Raw genomic sequence first — 20561 nt, forward strand, 5'->3', positions numbered from 1 at the left:
CACATTTTTTTTTAAATGTTAAATCTGACGATAACATTTTTCTAAAATTAATTTCTGTATCATCTGTTTGAAAACATGGACACAATGTGTGCATCCTCAATTATGAATTAATTTACTGTTTTAAATTTACCTTGAGAGAAGTTATTTTAACTTTCATATTTTGTACATTTTCCTCTTTTACATGTCTGATTGCCACTACTGACAGCGAAAAAGATTCCCTAAGCAAGCTAGAATCATGAATGCATTGGAGAAAACTTTTCATCAGATTCATGTGCTATGTTAATGTTATTTTATGCTTTATGTTACTTAATATATTTGGTTTTTATGTATGTTATTGTGCTTTAATGAATGCTGTATCACTATTCAATTATTCAAGTTTAGGCAGAGTGGTGGCTCTGAGGCTAATGATCTGCAGTGGCAATCGGCAGGTTGGCGGTTTGAATCCCGTAAATGCTGGAAGAGACTCTGCTCTGTCGGGCCCTTAATCTGCAATTGCTGAGCGCTTTGAGTAGTGAGAAAAGCGGCATATAAATGTAAAAAATTATTATTATTATTAAATTTGTGCATTTTTCTTTTTGTCATCTTATGCTAATGCCATTTTATTCCTTGATCTTGTAAGAGAATCAAAGGACAATGATAAAGAGTTGGAGTACCCTCTATAATTGAATCATAAACAAATTGAAAAAAAAAAAACCAAATAATTGCAGAGAGCTCTTTGCAGATATGAGTTCAGGACAGAACTAGCATAGATGCCAGAGCTACCGGTTTTTAGTCCTCCCAATAGGAAGAGGCAGGTCCTGGTACATGGACATTGTATGTGACATCAGAGATGATCTAGTCATCAGTCATCCAGTCTGTGGAGGGAAGAAGAGAGAGAAGGGCATTAGACACAGCAGCAACCCCTGATGTGGCGGTAGAATTACATTTCCTAGAACCCTTCAGCTGTCCCCTATGCACATGCATGTGACAAACTTTATCAGTTGAGTCCAAGGGCATAGGTTACTCTTGAGGCTTGAGATGTGGAGTCTGTTTTCAGCCTATATAAGACATGATATGCCTCAGCCTTTTTTGGGGCATTACCTCCTGCTCCATGTATTTGGTTCTAATTCTTGCATTTTGTAAGATTATGTTTGAATGTTTGATTTTTGACTTCTCTGCTCTTAAAACTATTTCTCTTTGTGGAATAATGACAGTTAATTAAGGAAGGGTATACACTGTGCAACTTAAACAATATTTGTGAACTTTATATTGTTTTTCAAAATGGCACAAAATCAATGGGGAGTTGATAAAGGTCGTTAGGTTGCTACTTGCCAGGTATGTGATACACATTCAGTTCCAGTTCAAGTGACTTAAGGACTACCAATAGGTATTTGGCATGCCAAAATAATTTGGGCACTGCTGGCTTTTGTTTGTCAGGGGTGAGGGATCTTGCAACCCGATTCTCTGTTTTAATTTCCATTGACCTTGAATCAGAATAAGACTCCATGTTTAGTCTTTTGTAATTACAGCTGTGAAATGCTTGTGGACACATAAAAAGGAAGACAAATTGAAAGAATTGTGGCAAAATAACCATTTACCATATGATATTCCTTCTGAGAAATAACATGATCAAATCTTCAAAGAGGAAATGCTGAAGAATATTGATCAGCAGCTATAAATTGCTAGAATCACTGCATGATTGCAGATTTGACAAATTAGCATAATGTTTTTTTGGACTCACTAAAATGTGCTACAAGAAGAAACATCATTTCCTTTCAGTAACAGATCTGGATGATTGCAAACTAAAGATATTTTCAATAATTTTAGAAAATGATGGCACAGACATGGATTATACAAAGGCAGATGTAGCCAGCGGGACAATTAAAGAGTTTTGGATTTTGCATATAGATTTTGAAGTCTATGGATGGAAATTTAAGGGTGTGAAGAGGAAGTACTGACACACAAACTCAATTACTGGGTTGCTAGCTATAAATGGGGTTGTTTATTGGAAATCACCTTCCTTATTTATTGATGTGCCTTCATATGTTACAACCTTGGGAGATTCTCTGAGAAAGACAACAAAACAGATTTGCTGAGATTTTATTTTTTTTGCCCAAGAATCCTGCTGAATAATCTTGAATTAGCCGTTGCTATTTTTTTCCTTTCTCAGGTAGCTCTCTTATGTATTTATTGCAGTAATCCAGTCAACTAAAATAACTATTTATTAATTTTTTGGCATCTTAAAATGATATGAGTTCTAACTTTTGTGACATCTCTTCAATGAAAGAACGCACTCTTAGTAAAAAAGTAATCATGTTTTTTGAAGTTTAGATCCAAGTCCATAATAACACCTAAGTTCTAGCTTGATTTGTAAAGGCAGATGATCAGTTTTTCATGTTTTCTTTTCTTCCAATAATTGTACTTTCTTTTAATCCTTGTTCAATTAAGAAAGGTAATACTCTTCCAACTAAATTCTTATTTTTATTTGGACATACTTTGACCAGATGTAGCTCTAAAAAAGTGAACTAGAACAATCTTTTAAGTGTGAAGGCATTTCAGGAGCAGTGGAATTGGTTCACACCATTTTATAAACAATTCAGGATAATTTAGAAGCAATAAGAAATTAAGGAGAACTGAGTGATACTATAAATAAACAGCTAAACAAAGTTTCTATACAACTAGTACAAGATAAATAAAAACCCACCACAATATATTGGCTTAAACACAGTGCAGAGGGTTATAGTACAAGGACCTGTTTCAAAATTGGGTGATGTTAAAAGTGGTGTCCTTTAGGGATCAGTGCTGGGTTTGCCACTCTTTTCAATATATATATATAATGATCTTGATAGGAATATAAATAATTAACTGATTAAATCTGCTGCTGAAAATAAACTAGGTGGAATAGCATTACAGATTGTCCCAGACAGAATTTAGAATTAGGCAAATTGGTACCAGATGCAAATTAATGTCAGTAAATGTAGGGTATTACATATAGAACTACAAATGAAAGATTTGAATACACAAACAATTGGGGTTTTTCAAACAAAATGACCCCTTATGAGAACAGAGAGAAGGGCTGAAATGGACTCTTAACTTTTTGTAATAGTATATTAGGTTATAGTGTGATACGTGAAGTATAGGTTAAGGGACGTTATGTTTATACATAATGCACCAGTGAGACCTTATCAAGAGTACAGTTTTATCTCCATATTACCAAAAAGACAGTAATGTCAATGAAAGTCTAAAGTAGAGCAAAACGCCTGATTCCAGGACAGTGAGATGTGAAGTATGAAGATTTAAAGAATTGAGATTTGCCAGTTTGAGCAAATGAAGATTACTAGGGGGTATGACAGAAGTGTTCACAATTATGAAAAGAATATATGCAGTGGATCACAGCTGTTATTTTAAAATGAGTACTGTCTGGGGACATTCAATACTCAATTCAGTGTTATTTTGGAGAAATAAGATGGTGTCACGCGTGAGGGTTAGAGTGTTACCCCTAAGCCAAGACAGGCAGCTGCTGCTAACTGCCTTGTCTTCATTTTACTCCACAGAGCAGAAAAACCGCCCAGTGAGGACAACTGACTCTGTCTCTTCTGGTCCCTGGGCCATAAAAATGAGACGACCAAGAAGAAGGTGTCACTTCTGGTTTAAGCGACCTGAAGAGAGGAGCTCCACAACCTGCTCATGAAATTCTTGTGATAACACTTAAAACTAGCCCAAGTGTTACTTTAACTTTATTAAAGTTGACTTTAACATTTTCAACCTATGCAAGTCCAAAATCTGGAATATTTATTTTTCTCAAATAATAGATCAGTTTGCCGATTAATTGCCACACAGTAAAATATTGTGCCTTGCTGTTAACATAGGAGAAGAATATGGTTTGTGAATATGTGGCCGACTGTAAGCATATATCTAGAAAAGAGTGAATAAAAAGCCTACTGAATGCATACCTAAGGTCATTTCAGATATTAAAAATTATTATCACCAAGCACTTTCACAAACATACAGTGGTATGCAAAAGTATGCAGTCCCCTTGAAAGTCTTCATAATTTTCTGCAAGACAAAAGATTTGTACACATATTTTTTCATTCAGTATTTTCTTTTATGCTGAAAGAAAACAGTTCCAAAGTCAAAATAAACCATTTTCTGTTGATAGTTAGCTGAAGAAGAAAAACTCCAAAGTTAGTGTTTACATAAGTATTTAAACCTCTGTGCTTTGGAAGCTCCAGGTTTACACCAATGACAAATTAATTACAAAGGTGACTGTCATAATTAAACATAATTAGGTGCTACTTGTGAGTCCCTTCTCTTTGTGAGTCCTTTCCTCTGGATATAAAATTCCCCCTTTGTAAGGGCCATATTCTTTGTTGGACAGTCACTGTAAAAATGAAGACAAAGGAGCATTCTACTGAGAAACAAAGTTATTGAAATGCACAAGGTAGCAGGAAATGACTATGAAAAATATCAAAGAGTTTAAATGTCCCATTACGCATTGTTGGATCCATCATCAAAAAGTGGAGGGTTCATCACAGTACCCAGACTCTTTCTAGAACAGGTTGTCCATCAAAACTAAATATCAGGGTGAGACATTGACTGGTGGGAGAGGTGACCAGAAATCCAACTTTTGCTCTCAGACGTCTGCAGTGCTCTTTGGCAGGGATCCAGAATTTCAAGAATTCTCCATAAAACAGGCCTCTTTGGGAGAGTAGCAAGAAAGAAGCCATTCCTTAAGAAGTTCCACATAAAGGCACATATGGCATTTGCCACAAAGCATGAGAAAGATCCAGTTAAGATGTGGGAGAAGGTTTTATGGTTAGATGCGACCAAAATAGAACTTTTTGGTCAGACTTCAAAGAGGTATGTGTGGCGTAAAACGAACACTGCCTATGCCTAAAGAAACACCATACCTATGACTGTGCCAGAATCATGCTATGGGGATGTTTTTCATGTGCTTGGGACTGAGAATCTTGTCAGAGTTGAAGGGACAATGGATGGACACAAACACTGAACAATATTGCTGGAGACCTTGTTCCAGTCTGCTATGAAATCTAAAGCTCAGGAGAATATTCATCTTTCAAAATGATAATGACAAAGTATTAGTTCAAAGTAATACTGGGATGGCTCAGAAACAAAAAGATGAATGTTTTGGAATGGTCAGGTCAACGCCCTAATCTTATTCCTATTGATAATCTGTGGCACTATTTGAAAACTGCTGTTCAGAGGTGCCATCCCACCAACACAGATGAACAATGTGCAGAACTCTGGCATACTTACATACCCCAAAAGAACGAAGGCTGTTACTGCAGCAAAAAGGTTCTTGACAGAGTATAAATGTGTTGGGCTTGAATACTTAATGCAAACAAACACTAACTCGTATCTAAAGAAAAGGGTTAATTTGAACTTTGGAAATGTATTGTTAGAGCACAAGAGTTCACATTAAAAAGAATGAATGGATAAATATGTGGACAAATCTTTAGTCATGCAGAAAATTAGGATGACTTGTAAAGGGACTGAATATTTTTGCACGTCACTGTATGTTTGTGAAAGGGCTTAGCAGTAATTATTTTTACCAGTATTGTCCCTTAATTCTGAAATGATCACGGGGCTGAGGTTAGGTATGCATTTGGTTAGCTTTTTATTCACTCCTACCTACATCCAGTACATGCTTACAGTCAGCTACTTATTCACACAGCTTTTGAAAACCAGCTTCTTATTCTATTTTAACAGCAAGGCAAAATATTCAATAGCATATACATTAATTGGCATCATTACAAACTGATCCACTATTTGAAAAAGTAAATATTTCACATTTTGGTCCTACATGGGTCAAAAATGTTAAACTCAACTTTAATTTAATAAAGGAGTCTGTCTTGTCACAAAACTGTGAAAATGAAGGTGGCCCAACGAGGCCACCAGTTGCAGATTTTCAAATTCTTTCCCTTTCAAAGTAATACAACGGCCATGAAATTTTCTGACTTTTCATTTTGTGTTGTCTTGAAAAATGTGCCGATATCTGCTTCTCAATAGCTTAGTGCAAACAAGTGCTACAGTAGCACAAAGTAGTTGGGGGTCTCTGAGACCCCCTCATTCATGGAAACATTACCATTTTTGTACGAGCGTTTTTGCTTCGTTTATTTATTTTATATTTGAATTTTCTATTTAATTTTGTATTTTCTTTGGTTCAGATTTTCTTAGCCCTGCTTGAGACATTGCTGGTGTATAGTTTGTTGAGGAGCAAGTCCAGTTGATGTGTTTATGAATAATGAGTCAACGACCAACAAAGAAATTTAATGCAAGTGAAGCCCTGGATGAAATAATTAAGGAGTTGTCAGATTTCAATACATTAGACAACTCAAATGAAGAGGACAATGATGATGGAAGTGACACTGTGTCAAGTGATGAGGAAACAAAAATTGATGATGAAACAGCCCCGTGGAGATGTAGCAAATGTAGCTAAGAAGCGACACTGTCACATGTGACCAAGGGCAAAGGAGAGAAAGATAAAGGCCGCTTGCTCCCAGTGCAAACTGGTTTGCCAGGAACATTCAGAGCATTCACTTGTGTGTCTGGCCTGCAAACAAGATGAAGTTGAGGCAGATTCTGAGTGACTGTTCTGTATGTGAATCAAACGTGTAACTGACATCTTGTTTTAGTGCTACTATGACTGTATTTTATATGATTTGGTGAACACTAAACATGCCTTACTATTATCAAAGGTAACATGTAAACCATTGAAAATTTACATCACATTTACTTTATTTCAGAGGTAATAAAAATTTCTGAAGTTATTGTATTGCTTTTTAGGCAGATTTAACCAGTTTAAAATGGTCTGCAAGACCCCTATTCATGGAAATGTTATAAAAATGGCATTCATGGATAAGGGTTAACTCTTTACAGTGCCCATTAAAGGTCACGGTAAATCCCATTTATCAGATATTGGAGTGGGAATACTTTGTCAGTTTCACCCAGGTACTCGTACTGGGCAGAGCAAAACTCGGCTGCATCTTAAAAAACACATCTGCCTTGTCACAAAACTGTGAAAGGTAAGATGGCCCAATATTGATGTAACTCACCAATGCAGGTCCTAAATGTGGAATATTTAGCTTTTAAAAGTATGGACACGTTTACATTATGTCAAATAACATACACGTTGTACATGGGCAAGCACTGGGGCATTGTGGTTAGGGCTTTGCACTTTCAAATTTGCGTTTGTGGGTTCAAGTCCTGATACTAACACTGTGTGAACATGAGCAAGTCACTTCACCTGTCGGCGTGGTGGAGGGTTACTGGGTATAAGAAATATAACCAGTAGTAACTAAATGTTATATGTTGGATAAAGGCGCCAGTTTGTAAATGTGGAATATTTTGCCTTTAGATTAATTAAGTCTTTAAGGGCAGATGTTGACTTTTCTCGACAGGAGGGGTTGAGGGCACATGTCAACAAAAGTCGACATCCAGGGGTAGAGGGCAACAATCAGCTGTTAATGGCAACAAAACACACTGTCACGTCACAGGCATCCCATCTCTGCTTGGAGGAATGTTAGACTCACTGACTCGTCATCTAATCCTTGCATGTGCGTGAGTTACGAAATATAAACAAATGTAAACAAAGGCAAGATTGCATTGACAACTGCATGATGCAAGTGCAGAAAAGAAAATACTCAGCAGATGATGTTTTGCGCATTATCGTTGAGTCGGACTCTGATTTTTCAGAATCTAATTTTGTTGACGGTGATCAGGAGATCGAGCAAGAGAGTGAGGAACTGGCATCAGCCGATCAGACACCAGCCGATGCCGCCCCAGCTGATCAGCTGCCGGCTGAGTGCAATCGTGCAGCCAACGCACCAACGGCAAGGTTCGTGTGGGAGGAATACCTAGACATTGATCCGTGGGAGCCAAACTGTCTACCGGACTTCACAAGACAGCATGGCTTACTGTTGGACACGACAGATTACCGGCTGCTGGACTACTTCAGGCTGTTCTTTCCCGATGCTGCTTTTCAGTTACTGTCAGACAAGACAAACAGGTCAATTTTTCGAATCGCGGGCTGCGCTTGCACTGCATTCTCGTTCTTCAAAGTGGAAACCCACAACAAAAGACGAGATACAGGGTTTTGTGGCATTACAAATAGAGATGGCACTAAACTGGTGATATAACTTCAGGGAGCATTGGTCCAAATGTGCTTTGTCCCCTGGTGACTTTGGACAGGTTATGCCGCATGATAGGTACGTGCTCCTGCAAAGTTTTATTCACTTCTGTGATAACCAGAAGCAAATCCCAAGGGGTGATCCAGGCTATAAGCCCATGTATAAAGTCCAGCCCCTGCTTGACATTGTGGAACCAACATATAAACAATTTTATCAGCCTGCCTGTGATTTGTCTGTGCATGAATCTATGATAAAATACAAGAGACGCCTTTTTTTCCGCCAATATATGCCAGACAAGTCCACAAAGTATGGCATTAAGCATTTTGTACCAAACACTGGTTTCTGTCGGAAAGTAATTACATATACAGGAAAGTATTTCTTTCAAAGAGAGAGCTGCTTCAGGGCTATGAACATTTGGGTCATGTTGTTACATTTGGACAATTTTTATACATGCCCAGAATTGTTCATGGAGCTACAGAGAAGGGGAATTGGAGCTTGTGGCACACGAGGGTGAACAGGAGACACAGGCCTTCACAGTTGAAGCCAAACAGGCTGAAGATGAGAAGAGGTAACAATATGGTTTTCATACGGGCAGAAAACTTGGTGGCAGTGGCATGGCACAATGTCAAACCGATGACTTGTCTCTCTACAGTACACACTAACAATATATTTGAGAAAGTGCAGCAACAGACAATTGAAAAGGAGGCACCAGTGCAACACATATTGTAAGCAGTGCAATGCGGCAATGCATGCCATAGGCTGCTTTGAGTGATATCATACTTTGCTGTGTAACATGTATGTGATATGTATGTGAAATCATAGTATGCAGGCTCATACAACATGCAAGACAGTAACATTTGTCAAAAGTAAATATTTTTGTTGATTTGATATGTTAAACAATTGGTTTGTGTACTTTTTTAGTTTTTGTAAAATATTAAGCTCTGGGAGAAAAGAAACAAAAAAAATTAGAGCTAAAACAGTTAACTGGTTTACAAAAGCAGTGTAAAAAAATTACAGTCGTGGGTTGCAAGCAAGCATGAAGCTGGGTCGTAATAAGAAGACGGCAGAATTCGTACCTAACTTCAGCGTTGTGTTCATTGCAGACTCAAAAGTAGATTATGTTAAATAGTAAGTCCCTTCGCAAACTTATTATGGAGCAAAAAAATACTGCGCTGTTTTAACGCAGATATGTCTCCAACTCAATTCTCTTCACACTCCACTCCAAAAATCTACCGGACCTTGCGGTTCCTGTTTCATGCCCATCCCATTTCCGCCGAATATCACGTGAACAACCAATACAGTTAGCGCGCAGATCCGATATACTGTACTGTAGTTCATACACATAGTTGTGATAGGGTGCGCATGCGTAACCAGTATGTTTCGTACGAGAAACGGACATGGTGCACACATAAAACCAAGAGTTCAATCACAAAACCGACATGTTACTAACATGAAACCAGTGCAAGACGTGCATGAAAAATATAATACATACACAAATCCATTGTTAGAACGGTACAGATCGTAAGCCAATATAATTCAAACCGATGCAGTTCACTCACAAACCAATAACAAATGTACTGGAACCAGTGATATACAAACGCAAATCAATGTAGTTCATATACAAACCAATGGATATAGTTCACGCACAAATCGATAATATACGGACACGGACCAATATAGTTCATATAAATGAAACTAGCATAGTACACACGGAAACCAATTAAGTATGCACGCTGACTGATAATAAATATTCATGAACCAATAGTGTTCACATGTAAACCAATAGACGAAAATATATGATTTATGGCCTGTTTGGCCTCTCATAGGGGGGCAGCCTATCCAGCAAGCATTGGTCCCTGACTTGCAAGGAAAGAACAATCTTTGGACGGGGCGACAGAATATAGCAGGGTGCACACACACCCACACCCACACCCACACCCACACACACACCCACACACACACCAATATTCAGTAAGCAGCTTTCAATATTACGCTGACTCGAGACTACATTACCCACAAAGCATTGCGCCTTCCGAGTAAACGGCTATTGGTAGCTGTGACTGGCGCGACAAAGAAAATAAAGTATTAAAGAATGGAGGAAAAGGACACGAGCGTGACATTCAAAAAGGTACATCTTGGATAAATTCAGCTTTTAGATAGTAATTGTTTTATGTGCTTTGAAATATCACTTTAGAAGTGGTCAACAACACTTTATTTTGGTGTTAAGTGTTACTCATTGTTGTTGAGAGGTTTACGTTTAACGCACCACTTTTTTCTAAAATCAAAAATACTTCCCTGTACCTTGTGTAGACTTTTATACATGTTGGAGTATTTCTAGTTTTTTTTATGTCGTTTTGTTCATGTGTCAGTATTCTAGTCATTTAGAACCACGAGGCTATCATCTTTTTTCTTCTATGTGTCGTTACTACAACTTTGAAAAAGATGCATTCAGTCTCATAATTTAACTGTTTACAGTGCCGATTGAAAGCGTGCCGTATTTGTTAGTAAATTTGCCCCGGAACCCGCATATATATATATATATATATATATATATACAATTTTGGTCTATACCTAAACGCTGGAATATCAAAATGTCATTAAATATCTGTTGAGAAGTTTAAAATGCGAGTTTCTAAAAAAAAAAAAAAACTGATGTATTAGTACGCGTGACAGTCACAAGCATTTACGTTGTCGCTGAAGCTGTGCTCTGCGGACAGGGGTCGGCAACCTTTTTAAAGCAAAGAGCAATTTGATCCTAAATGTTTGACGCAAGATTTACAAAGACCACAGATCTTTGCTTTTTAAAAGCAAAACGCTAGGCTGCACACTCAATAAATCGGTAAGAGGGTTTCCTGCCCTATACGACTCCAAAACAACCACAAACTAAGTAAAATCGTTTTGACATGCACGCTGTCACTCCATGTTCAGATCTTGTTTTGGCTTTACACGAAGTCACATGGTCATGATGAAAGCGTGTCCAGGCTCTGAACGTTAAGCGCAGTGTGAGTGCAGGCCAGCTGGGGAGTAGGGAGGGGGCACAGTACAGAACAAACGTGCCTAGTGTGAGTACACCCTTAAAAACCTTACCTTTAACGTTAACCTTAATTCTTCATTCACAAAATACTCCTGGTACATTCTCCCAATTGTTCCAGCCACACAACACTCTATGTGGTCTCTCTGCATCTGATTTTCATCTTGGGCTACCACTTATTTTTACCACAAGATTTTTAAATGTTTCAACTTTTTTCAATAGCTGGCCTGCAGGCTAACTTATGAATCTTGATCATCATTAAACCATATACATTCTGTGTTTTTCCTATTTCTCTTGAATCCTCTATCTCCTAAAGCCCTTTCTCCATTCTTCCAAATTCCTCCCCACATCCTCTTTTCTGGTGTTACACAACACAATGTCATCAGCAAAAAGCAGACCTACTGAGACTGGTGTCTTCTTTGTTATCCCAACAATGCTTTTAATTGGAGTTCTCACTCCCTCATACATGTCCTGGACAATCTTCATATTTTTCTCTGGTACTCCTTTCTCCCTCATGCATCTCCAGACTTGGAGATGGATTATATAAAATGTTGCTGATTTGTTGAAAGCTCTCTGTGGAGCTGATCCCGTAGACGCAATCTTGGGTGGATAGTAAATCAGGCCCCCATTTTTCTTTAATGCCAGGCGGTAGTAGCTGTAATTAAATTGGTGTGGTGCAGCATTAGACACCAAAGTACAGGGTGGCCCACGAAAAAGTAGCCCGCCTTCCTGCCAGAGTGGCGCGCCGATTGACTACCCTAATCACGAAAGCTGTTTAGACGTAGTGCAAACGTGTGAGTACGAGCTGAGCGACATGTATTCCATTCCACAAAGAATCATTTTCAGCACTTTCTGTAAAGATTTTTGCATTTCAAGTTTCTTTCTTTATGGAAGGGCGCCTTTTTTCGCCAGGGAGGCGGGCTACTTTTTCGTGGGCCACCCTGTACTACTTTTTTTACTTTTTCACACAGGGCCATGTAGGTTTGGATTTTGTTTTCTCCCTAAATAATAAAAACCATCATTTAAAAACTGCATTTTGTGTTTACTTGTGTTATATTTGACTAATGGTTAAATGTGTTTGATGATCAGAAACATTTTGTGTGACAAACATGCAAAAGAATAAGAAATCAGGAAGGGGGCAAATACTTTTTCACCCCACTGTATATATATATATAGAGTATATAGATATATATACTGTATATAGATATATAGATATATATATATGTATATACACACATACACATCATTACTTTTTTATTTTATGTATATATGTAAGAATGTTCTTTTGTTGGATGCTAACTAGATCAGAGGAAATTTTCACTTGGGGATAGTAGAGGTAAACTGAACTAATGAACCAGGTTTAGTGTTGGTACATGCATTTTGTAATGATAGTATTGCTGCAAAGTCACAATGGCGACAAAATAAACAACAACAAAAAGCAATCACAACAAAAATAATAATAATTTTATATCTTGCTTGTATTAAAGAGTTGTTCAGTACACAAACCACATAAGTGAACATCTCAGAATAAATGCCGTTTTAGCAGTTAGGCCACTGTATCCTTCCCTGAACCACTCTTTGTGGGATGGCTATTATTTTCCCCAGGTTCAGTTTGAGCAAATAAAAGTTTGAGGAGAGGCCATAAAAATCCAAGAGTTGGGCAGGTCAGTGATTGTAGTGCTGTAGGTTGTGTGTGGTATGTTGTGGAGTTGTAATTATATTAGTTTGCTGTTGATTTGAACCACATGATTAAATACATTGTTGATACCCTGACTAAACTAGGCACTTGTGTTCCCATAGTATATCGTCTATAAATGCATTGTCTTCACACTATAACCTTTATCTGTATCTTTAATAATAATAATAATTTTTTGCATTTATATAGCGCTTTTTTCACTACTCAAAGCGCTCAGCAATTTCAGGTTAACCAACTTTAGCAGCCCAATACAAATCCAATTACATTTTCTTTTGCAAAATGCAAATTAGCAGTCTGACAACTTCTGTTGTGGGGTTCAACGTGGTAAGTTTGCCTGCTTTGCCTCAGATTTTTTATTTATTAAAGACTGAAGCTTCAGCTGAGAAGAAAACGCATGTAATTTTGAAAATAGATAGTTAGATAGATGCTTTATTAATCCCAATGGGAAATTAACATACTCCAGCAGCAGCATACTGATAAAAAACAATATTACAGAGTGATAAAAATGCAGGTATAACAGACAATAACTTTGTATAATGTTAACGTTTACGGGGTGGAATTGAAGAGTTGCATAGTGTGGAGGAGGAACGATCTCCTCAGTCTGTCAGTGGAGCAGGACAGTGACAGCAGTGTGTCGCTGAAGATGCTCCTCTGTCTATGATACTGTTCAGTGGATGCAGTGGATTCTCCATGATTGACAGGAGCCTGCTCGGCGCCCGTCGCTTTTCCACGGATGTCAAACTGTCCAGCTCTGTGCCTACAATAGAGCCTGCCTTCCTCACCAGTTTGTCCAGGTGTGAGGACAGAACACCATGCTGCCTCCCCAGAACACCACTGCGTAGAACAGGGCGCTCGCCACAACTGTCTGGTAGAACATCTGCAGCATCTTATTGCAGATGTTGAAGGATGCCAGTCTTCTAAAGAAGTATAGTCGGCTCTGTCCTCTCTTGCATAGAGCATCAGTATTATCAGTCCAGTCCATTTTATCATCCAGCTGCACTCCCAGGTATTTATAGGTCTTCACCCTCTGCACACAGTCACCTCTGATGATCACGGGGACTATGAGGGACCTGGGCCTCCTAAAATCAACCACCAGCTCCTTGGTTTTGCTGGTGTTCAGGTGTATACCTGTTGAAATGCATTGACATAATGGTATCTTGCCCACTGGTGCCGACTGTAACAATGTATCCAGTATTTTAGTATAAGAAGACCATCAGTAAGGCAGTATGTTCAGTGTTCTGCAATCAGTTGTTCAGGAAACTTACATCAGTCTCCCACAAATAAAGCAACTCTGTGAAATTGTGGGTGGCTTCAAAAGTGGACAATGGTGCCTCCTCAGTGCAGTAGTTCAACTATTAGGTCACACTGCCCCAAAAGAATTTAATTTGGCATGAATTATCACAACTGAAACGAATACCACTGTATTTTACTGCCAACTGTAATTTATCCTCACTTGCAGTGGTATATTTGCCATTTGAGATGATTTGAAAGCTGATATATGTGGCTTAGCAAAAAAAACCCCACAAAACTTGCTTTGAAAAATCACTTGGGAGAAAACACAAAGTAAACAGAACATGTGAATAAAATGACTGTGGTATGTTATGCCCATTTTGCAGTGCCCTGCTTATATTTTTTCCATTTTATAAATCTGAAAGTGTCAATAATTAACGGTTGGTGAGATGAGCTTTTAGTACATATACCATTAGCTTTAGGTAAACTTGCTTAGTCCAGTGAATGGTACGGTATACAGTATGTGCAAATGATATGCAAGTTCGTCATTTGTAAATGTTTCGCAACAACTAACTTCCTGCTTAGTTGACTGATAACTTTAGTTAAATCTTTGGCTCATCCAGGCCATTTGCTATAAAACCCTGGAACTGCCAATTTGGCAAGGTTAATTTTTTTTTATCTATCAGCTTGTCCATCTTTTTGTACAATAAACAAAGTACGTATTTTTGTGCCATGTTACAGTGCATTGCTGCTAACAGTGACACCCTGTGGCCAAATTGAAAATTGTACAACTTGCCAAAGGCAATGTTGGTTTAACCAAGTGGTTCTCAAACTGTGGGGCAGGCCCTCCATAGGCGTGAAGATGTGAAAAAAAGAAAACAAGAATTGAAAATATGAAAAATACATCTATTAAAACCAAAACAAATTAACTTAACATTCTGATACTATAAAAATAAATATAAAATTAGATAAATGTTGATAAAAGTTAAGTAGGTATAATAAAATATGCATCTATGATATATCATTAATTAAAAAAGAACAAATTGGAATCCGTGGGCTCCTTTAAAAAAACCCTTAGGGGGGCGCGATTTAAACTGTTATGAAAACTCGGGTCGCAAATAGTTAAAGGTTGAGAAACGCTGGTTTAACCTGTTAAAAAATGGTTGTGCCCCAACAATAATATTATCAGTCAGTGGTGTTTAAGGTAATGGCTAATCATCTTAAGAATTCTACGTATCACTAAACCTCTATAGAATGTGGCAACACCTTTATTAACTCTTAAGTTTTTTTGTCTTGTTTTGGTGCATTAAACCAACTTTAAGTATTTAACTGGGAACATTACCCCCTTTTACTAGAAATTTGTGAGACCAAAGAGGTTTCACAGTGTTTCTCTTGGCAGTGCCCAAGAAATACTTTTCATAATAATAAGGAAAAGTATGCAAGGTTGCCTAATAGGTTCAAACAAAATGCACATTGTGTACTAAAGAATAATAAGGAAATAAATTCTATATTGTATAATAAGGAATAATATTTCTAAAATAAATATTAATGATTGAGAAGTGTATGCTAGTTTCAAGATTTTAATAGAGAAGTTCATAAACATTTAGAGCATTGCTCGGTCATCCATTTGGAATATTCCACAACAGCGCTTTAAGTAATCGTGGAGTAATAGCATTAGTACAATATATTATAATTATACATATTGTTTTCTTGTATACCTTGTTGTTTCATAGAACTGGACAAAAGACTCATCTTTCTGTCTTAAGCAATTCTGCAGTACTAGTAATTTTTTGTTTTTATTGATGCTACTTCTTCCCTTATAGATGCAGAAGTTTTACTTTGGAAACAATGCTTCTTGGCTTTAACCTATATTTCACATCTCAGCAGACAGCTTGCTGATGTTACATTTACTTATATGACTATGTGACTAATTTAAAGACGAGAATTGCACATTTTCATTCAATTTTTATATTCACAGATTTTACATTAGTTCTGTCACATCAGAAGAATCCCATAGTTTTGTAAGCTTTAAAAGAAATTAATTTATAACAAGTTTAGGGAGTAAACTCTCAAGTAGAGTTAACAAGATGACATGAGTACATCTGTCAGGTAGGGATTTGCAGATAGTAATGTGATTGAGATAGGTTGTAAATTTAATAATTAGTTATCTTGTTCATCATCAACTACTATGCAGTTATTTTTGCAGTTTAACAAATTGGCATTTTAATGGTGCCATGAATTATGAAAAAACCATTGCTACCATTGCTTCTGTGTGCACGAGAAAAGACAAAGAAAAAAAAATCCTAAAGAGAAAAAAGCTATAAAAAAAATCCTATAGGGCTCCTTACTGGCAACCAAAGAAACACAGTTCTTAGGAGCAAAGGCTGTGTTTTAATTCAGTAAACTCTTCTTCCACTTCAAAGTGCAAGAATGATGTCAGTACACCAAGTCTCACTCTTCTCCTCCGTCAGGCTGCTTTTTGTCATTTGATTCATACCTGTAATTGGGGTGTAAGCTGTAGCGGTCAAATAAACTGTAAACAGGTTAATTGGGAGTGTATTTGTATAAATAGATGTGATGTTCCTTACAATGTAGTGGTGCCCCATCCAGGGTAATGCCCAATGCTAAGTGAACTAGCTCTGGATACTATACCTGTGAACTTGATTAAGCTGTTTTTTTTTTGTTGATTGGATTTATTTATATCTATTTATCTAGGAAACAGTTCAAAGATTGATGAGCCTTCATTTCAAGGATGAAAAAACAAAAGGTATGTTTGTTGGTAACAGTAAATTAATATGTCGATATTATAATTTATAGTACCACAACTATTAATCTTATTAGAATTTTAATCTGTTAAATAAAAGATGCATGTTAGAATTGGTATTTAAAGAAACTAGAATACCTGTAGAGTATAAATCTACATAAGTTAACAGTAAACTTTGAAAATGTATTCTTTGACCTGTATTTCTCAAAAATACCTCCACTCAATTTATTTGTTCTGTATCTTTCTTAGTGAACAGACTTGGAGCATGTCATAACTTGTGTAATTCAAATAAAAAACAGCAGTGGATAAAGAATTGTGAAACGATGAATAATCATCTATAATTTAAATAAATTAATATACTATTAAACTAATGTATAAAGTGCATATGAAACAAATGTATTTCAATATATATTTGTTTAAATAAAACAAGCTAAATTTTGCTAATGGAGCATAATTTACAAAAACCTTGGATTGCTTAGTTTCTGTCGATATTTCTTCCATAAGCTGTGTTATTTGAGGAGTTTTTTGGGTGCCTTGGTAGGACATAAAAAGTAATAATATAATCACATCAAGTTAATATTATTTGTTGTGAACGATAAGAAAATACAGAAAAACAATCAAGGGTTGGGGAAATTCCCTGTATAATATCTAGCTTCATTGTTTGGTCGTCAAAAGTTGTAATTGGGTCATAAATGGCACAATAACACATTTGACAGAGGCATTGAGTTTTCTGTTGGATAAACAGAAAACGGAACTGAGTTGGCAGGAAGTGAAAAGGTGAAAGTGACATCTCCTTTGGTGGATGTGGTGATGTCTTTAAAGGAAGCTGTAAGTGAAGTCATTGACGTGGGATTGGAACTGATGAGATCGCAACGGGACAGAGATGATGTCATGAGTAGTGGAACCCGGAAGCGGGGAAGTCATGGATAGCCGGAAGTATTGAGGTAGCATGGATCCGAGGTACTTTATGGCTGTTGTTCTTCAGTTTTTCTGTTGATGAGGAAAAAAAAGCAGTAATACTCTGTCCCACTACTTCTTCGTTCATACTTTCACTGTCATTTGGGCACTTTGGCTGCCCTCTAAATGCACGTATGTGACACTGTACAACAAAGCTTGCTGTGTTCATGATATTCTGTGCAATATTGAAAGAGTAATTTGATTAAATATATGGAGGACTTTAAAGTAATTTTGCTTTTAGCTGGATCTAATCATTTGCTTAGCTAAATCAAAAGTAAATCTGAATGACAAAAAAAAATATCGTAAGATGAAAAAAACAACTTTAAAGTTTTGGGACATCTTAAGGCCAACCTCGTATAGTTGAAAGACTTAAAATCAAAAAGAAACGTGTGTGAAAATGCAGAAATGAGTATTCCTCAAACTAGTGCCTTAGGTTGACTGCCCAAGAAGGTGGCTCTTCTAGCCTTTAGGCATTCTGGGAGGAAGAGATGGGTCCAGGAGGAAGGACTCCAGAAGTGACATCAGAGGAGAGAAGGTGTCAGTCTTCATTTCTGCAGACAGAGGAGAAGATAGATTGTTATTATCCAGCATCATTTCCTGTCTCAGTGGAGAACTACCATCACCCAAGCTTTGAAGCTACTTCCCATGCACACGCGTGTGACTGTATATACACACATATAAATTATACACACACAGTTGTGCTCATAAGTTTACATGCCCTGGCAGAATTTATACCATACTCTGAAGAAAAGATGACTGATCAGGAAAACGACATTTAATTTTAATTTACAGCACAACCATTAAACAAAACATAAGAAAAATGATAAGATGGTTCCTTTTCAAAACTTTGCATACCCTTTGTTCTATTTATTTCACCCTTTAGCATCAAAGATGGCATGCAGTCTTTTGTAATAGTTGTAGATGAAGCCCTTGATTCTTTCGTGGGAGAACTGTCCATTCTTCTTGGCGAAAAGCCTCTGGGTAGGTCCCTTAATTTGAACTGAACTGTATGTTTGAGGTCTACCCAAAGTGGCTCAATGAAATTGAAGTCAGGAGACTGTGATTGCCACTCCAGCACCTTCACTTTTTTTCTCCTTTAGTCACCGAAGTATCATCTTGGTCTTGTGTTTTGGATCATTTGCATGAGGGAAGATCCAAGTGCGACCCACGCACAGCTCTCGGAATGATGAATGCAAGTTATCCTCCAATACTTTAAGGTAACATGCTGCATTCATCTTGCCATCAATTTTCACAAATTTACCTTCTGCCACTATAGCTGACAAACACCTAGAACATCAGAGATCTACCTCCATGCTTCAGAGTAGGGGTGGTTTACTTTTCATCAGGGGTCTTGTTGCATCTTTTCCAAACATACCATTTATGGTTGTGACCATAAAGTTCAATTTTGGTCTCCTCACTCCAAAGGACTTTGTTCCATATGTTTTGAGGCTTGTCTAGGTGCTTTTTGGAATTCTGTAAGTGGGCTGTTTTGTGCTGTTGGCACAGTAAAGATTTTTTCTTGCATCTCGACCATGCAACCCATTTTTGTTCAAGTACCTCCTTGTTGTGCATCTTGAAGTGGCTTGTGAGTTTTTCCTTGGAAGTTCAACAAATGATACTGGCAGTTGTGGCTGAAATCTTGGATGGTCTACCTGACCGTGGCTTGGTAACAACAGGACACGTAACTTGTTATATATACTGTATATTGGGGTGCCCACACCTTTTCGGCTTGCGAGCTACCTTTAAAATGACCAGGTCAAAATGATCTACCTACATTAAAAATGTTGTATATATATATTGTGGACGTTAGGGGTCGCTGTTGCCCCGTGAAACCCAACAGACAGACGTCCAGGACACACACATAAAAGCACCAAGAAGAATTTTTAAGTGTTTTCTTCAATAAAGTGCACAAAGAACCACAATTGCCACAGTTTTCTAATAATAATAATAATTAATAATAATTCAATAACAATAATCTTCCACTCCCAGCAGCATCGTCACCCAACCTCCCAATTCCAGCTCTCTTTGCTGGGTCTTAAACAGTCCTTTATTTATTCCATGACCCGGAAGTGCTTCTCCTCTTCTTCAGGGTCAAACACCACATCATCCTTCTTCAAGCATCCCGGAAGGACTGTGGGTTTTCGTCCTCATGACTCCAAAGTACTTCCGGGTTGTAGAAAAAGTAGGTCCCCAAGTCCTTTATGAGCTCTCCCTGGCGGCACCCATAGCACCCAACAGGGCTGAGAAAATGGTCCCCATGTTCCATGATGCCCTGCGGGAATCCAGGGTACAGTTACCGTCCAGGGGAGCTGCCACCTAGCATCCTGGGGGAGGCAGTGTCCTGGAAAGGCTGCCCTTCTCCACTCTTCCCATTGTGGGACGTCCCGGTCGGACTGAGCTGCCAGCCGTCTATCACAATATATACACTGAGTATACTATATATATATATAAAAAATATGTTGGTGTTTTCCCCTAGCCATCTTCCTCAACAAAGGCCTCTTTTATCATCTCTCCATCTTGGAAGGACTTCTTTTATTTAATGATCAAGTGACTCACCTGGAATGATGCTTTGGTGTTTGCCTTTCCTTTTGAATTCAGCCGAGTGAAAAATGACGGCTGTCTGATTAACTGCGATTTTACTTCCCTCACCTTTTTCTTTCTCAGACCACTTTTCGGAAGAAAGTCAGTTTCGTAGTTTTTATGAACAGTTCAAAAGTGCCTTTCCACATTTTCCTTCTTTGGAATAGCAATGAT

The 20561-nt window shown here is 37.7% G+C and overlaps 1 protein-coding gene across 1 annotated transcript in view; it reads left to right on the plus strand.

Annotated features, from left to right (window-relative positions):
• The first annotated feature begins 10128 nt into the window (after positions 1-10128).
• Positions 10129-20561, plus strand: part of cenpx (centromere protein X) — a 98302-nt gene continuing 87869 nt past the window's right edge. The window contains exons 1-2 of the mRNA XM_039740552.1: positions 10129-10257; positions 16802-16853. Of these exons, the coding sequence (XP_039596486.1) occupies positions 10222-10257; positions 16802-16853 (88 nt within the window). The 5' untranslated portion in view covers positions 10129-10221. The remainder of the gene's footprint in view (positions 10258-16801; positions 16854-20561) is intronic.

Source organism: Polypterus senegalus, chromosome 17, assembly GCF_016835505.1.
Source record: "Polypterus senegalus isolate Bchr_013 chromosome 17, ASM1683550v1, whole genome shotgun sequence".
NCBI lineage: Eukaryota > Metazoa > Chordata > Cladistia > Polypteriformes > Polypteridae > Polypterus > Polypterus senegalus.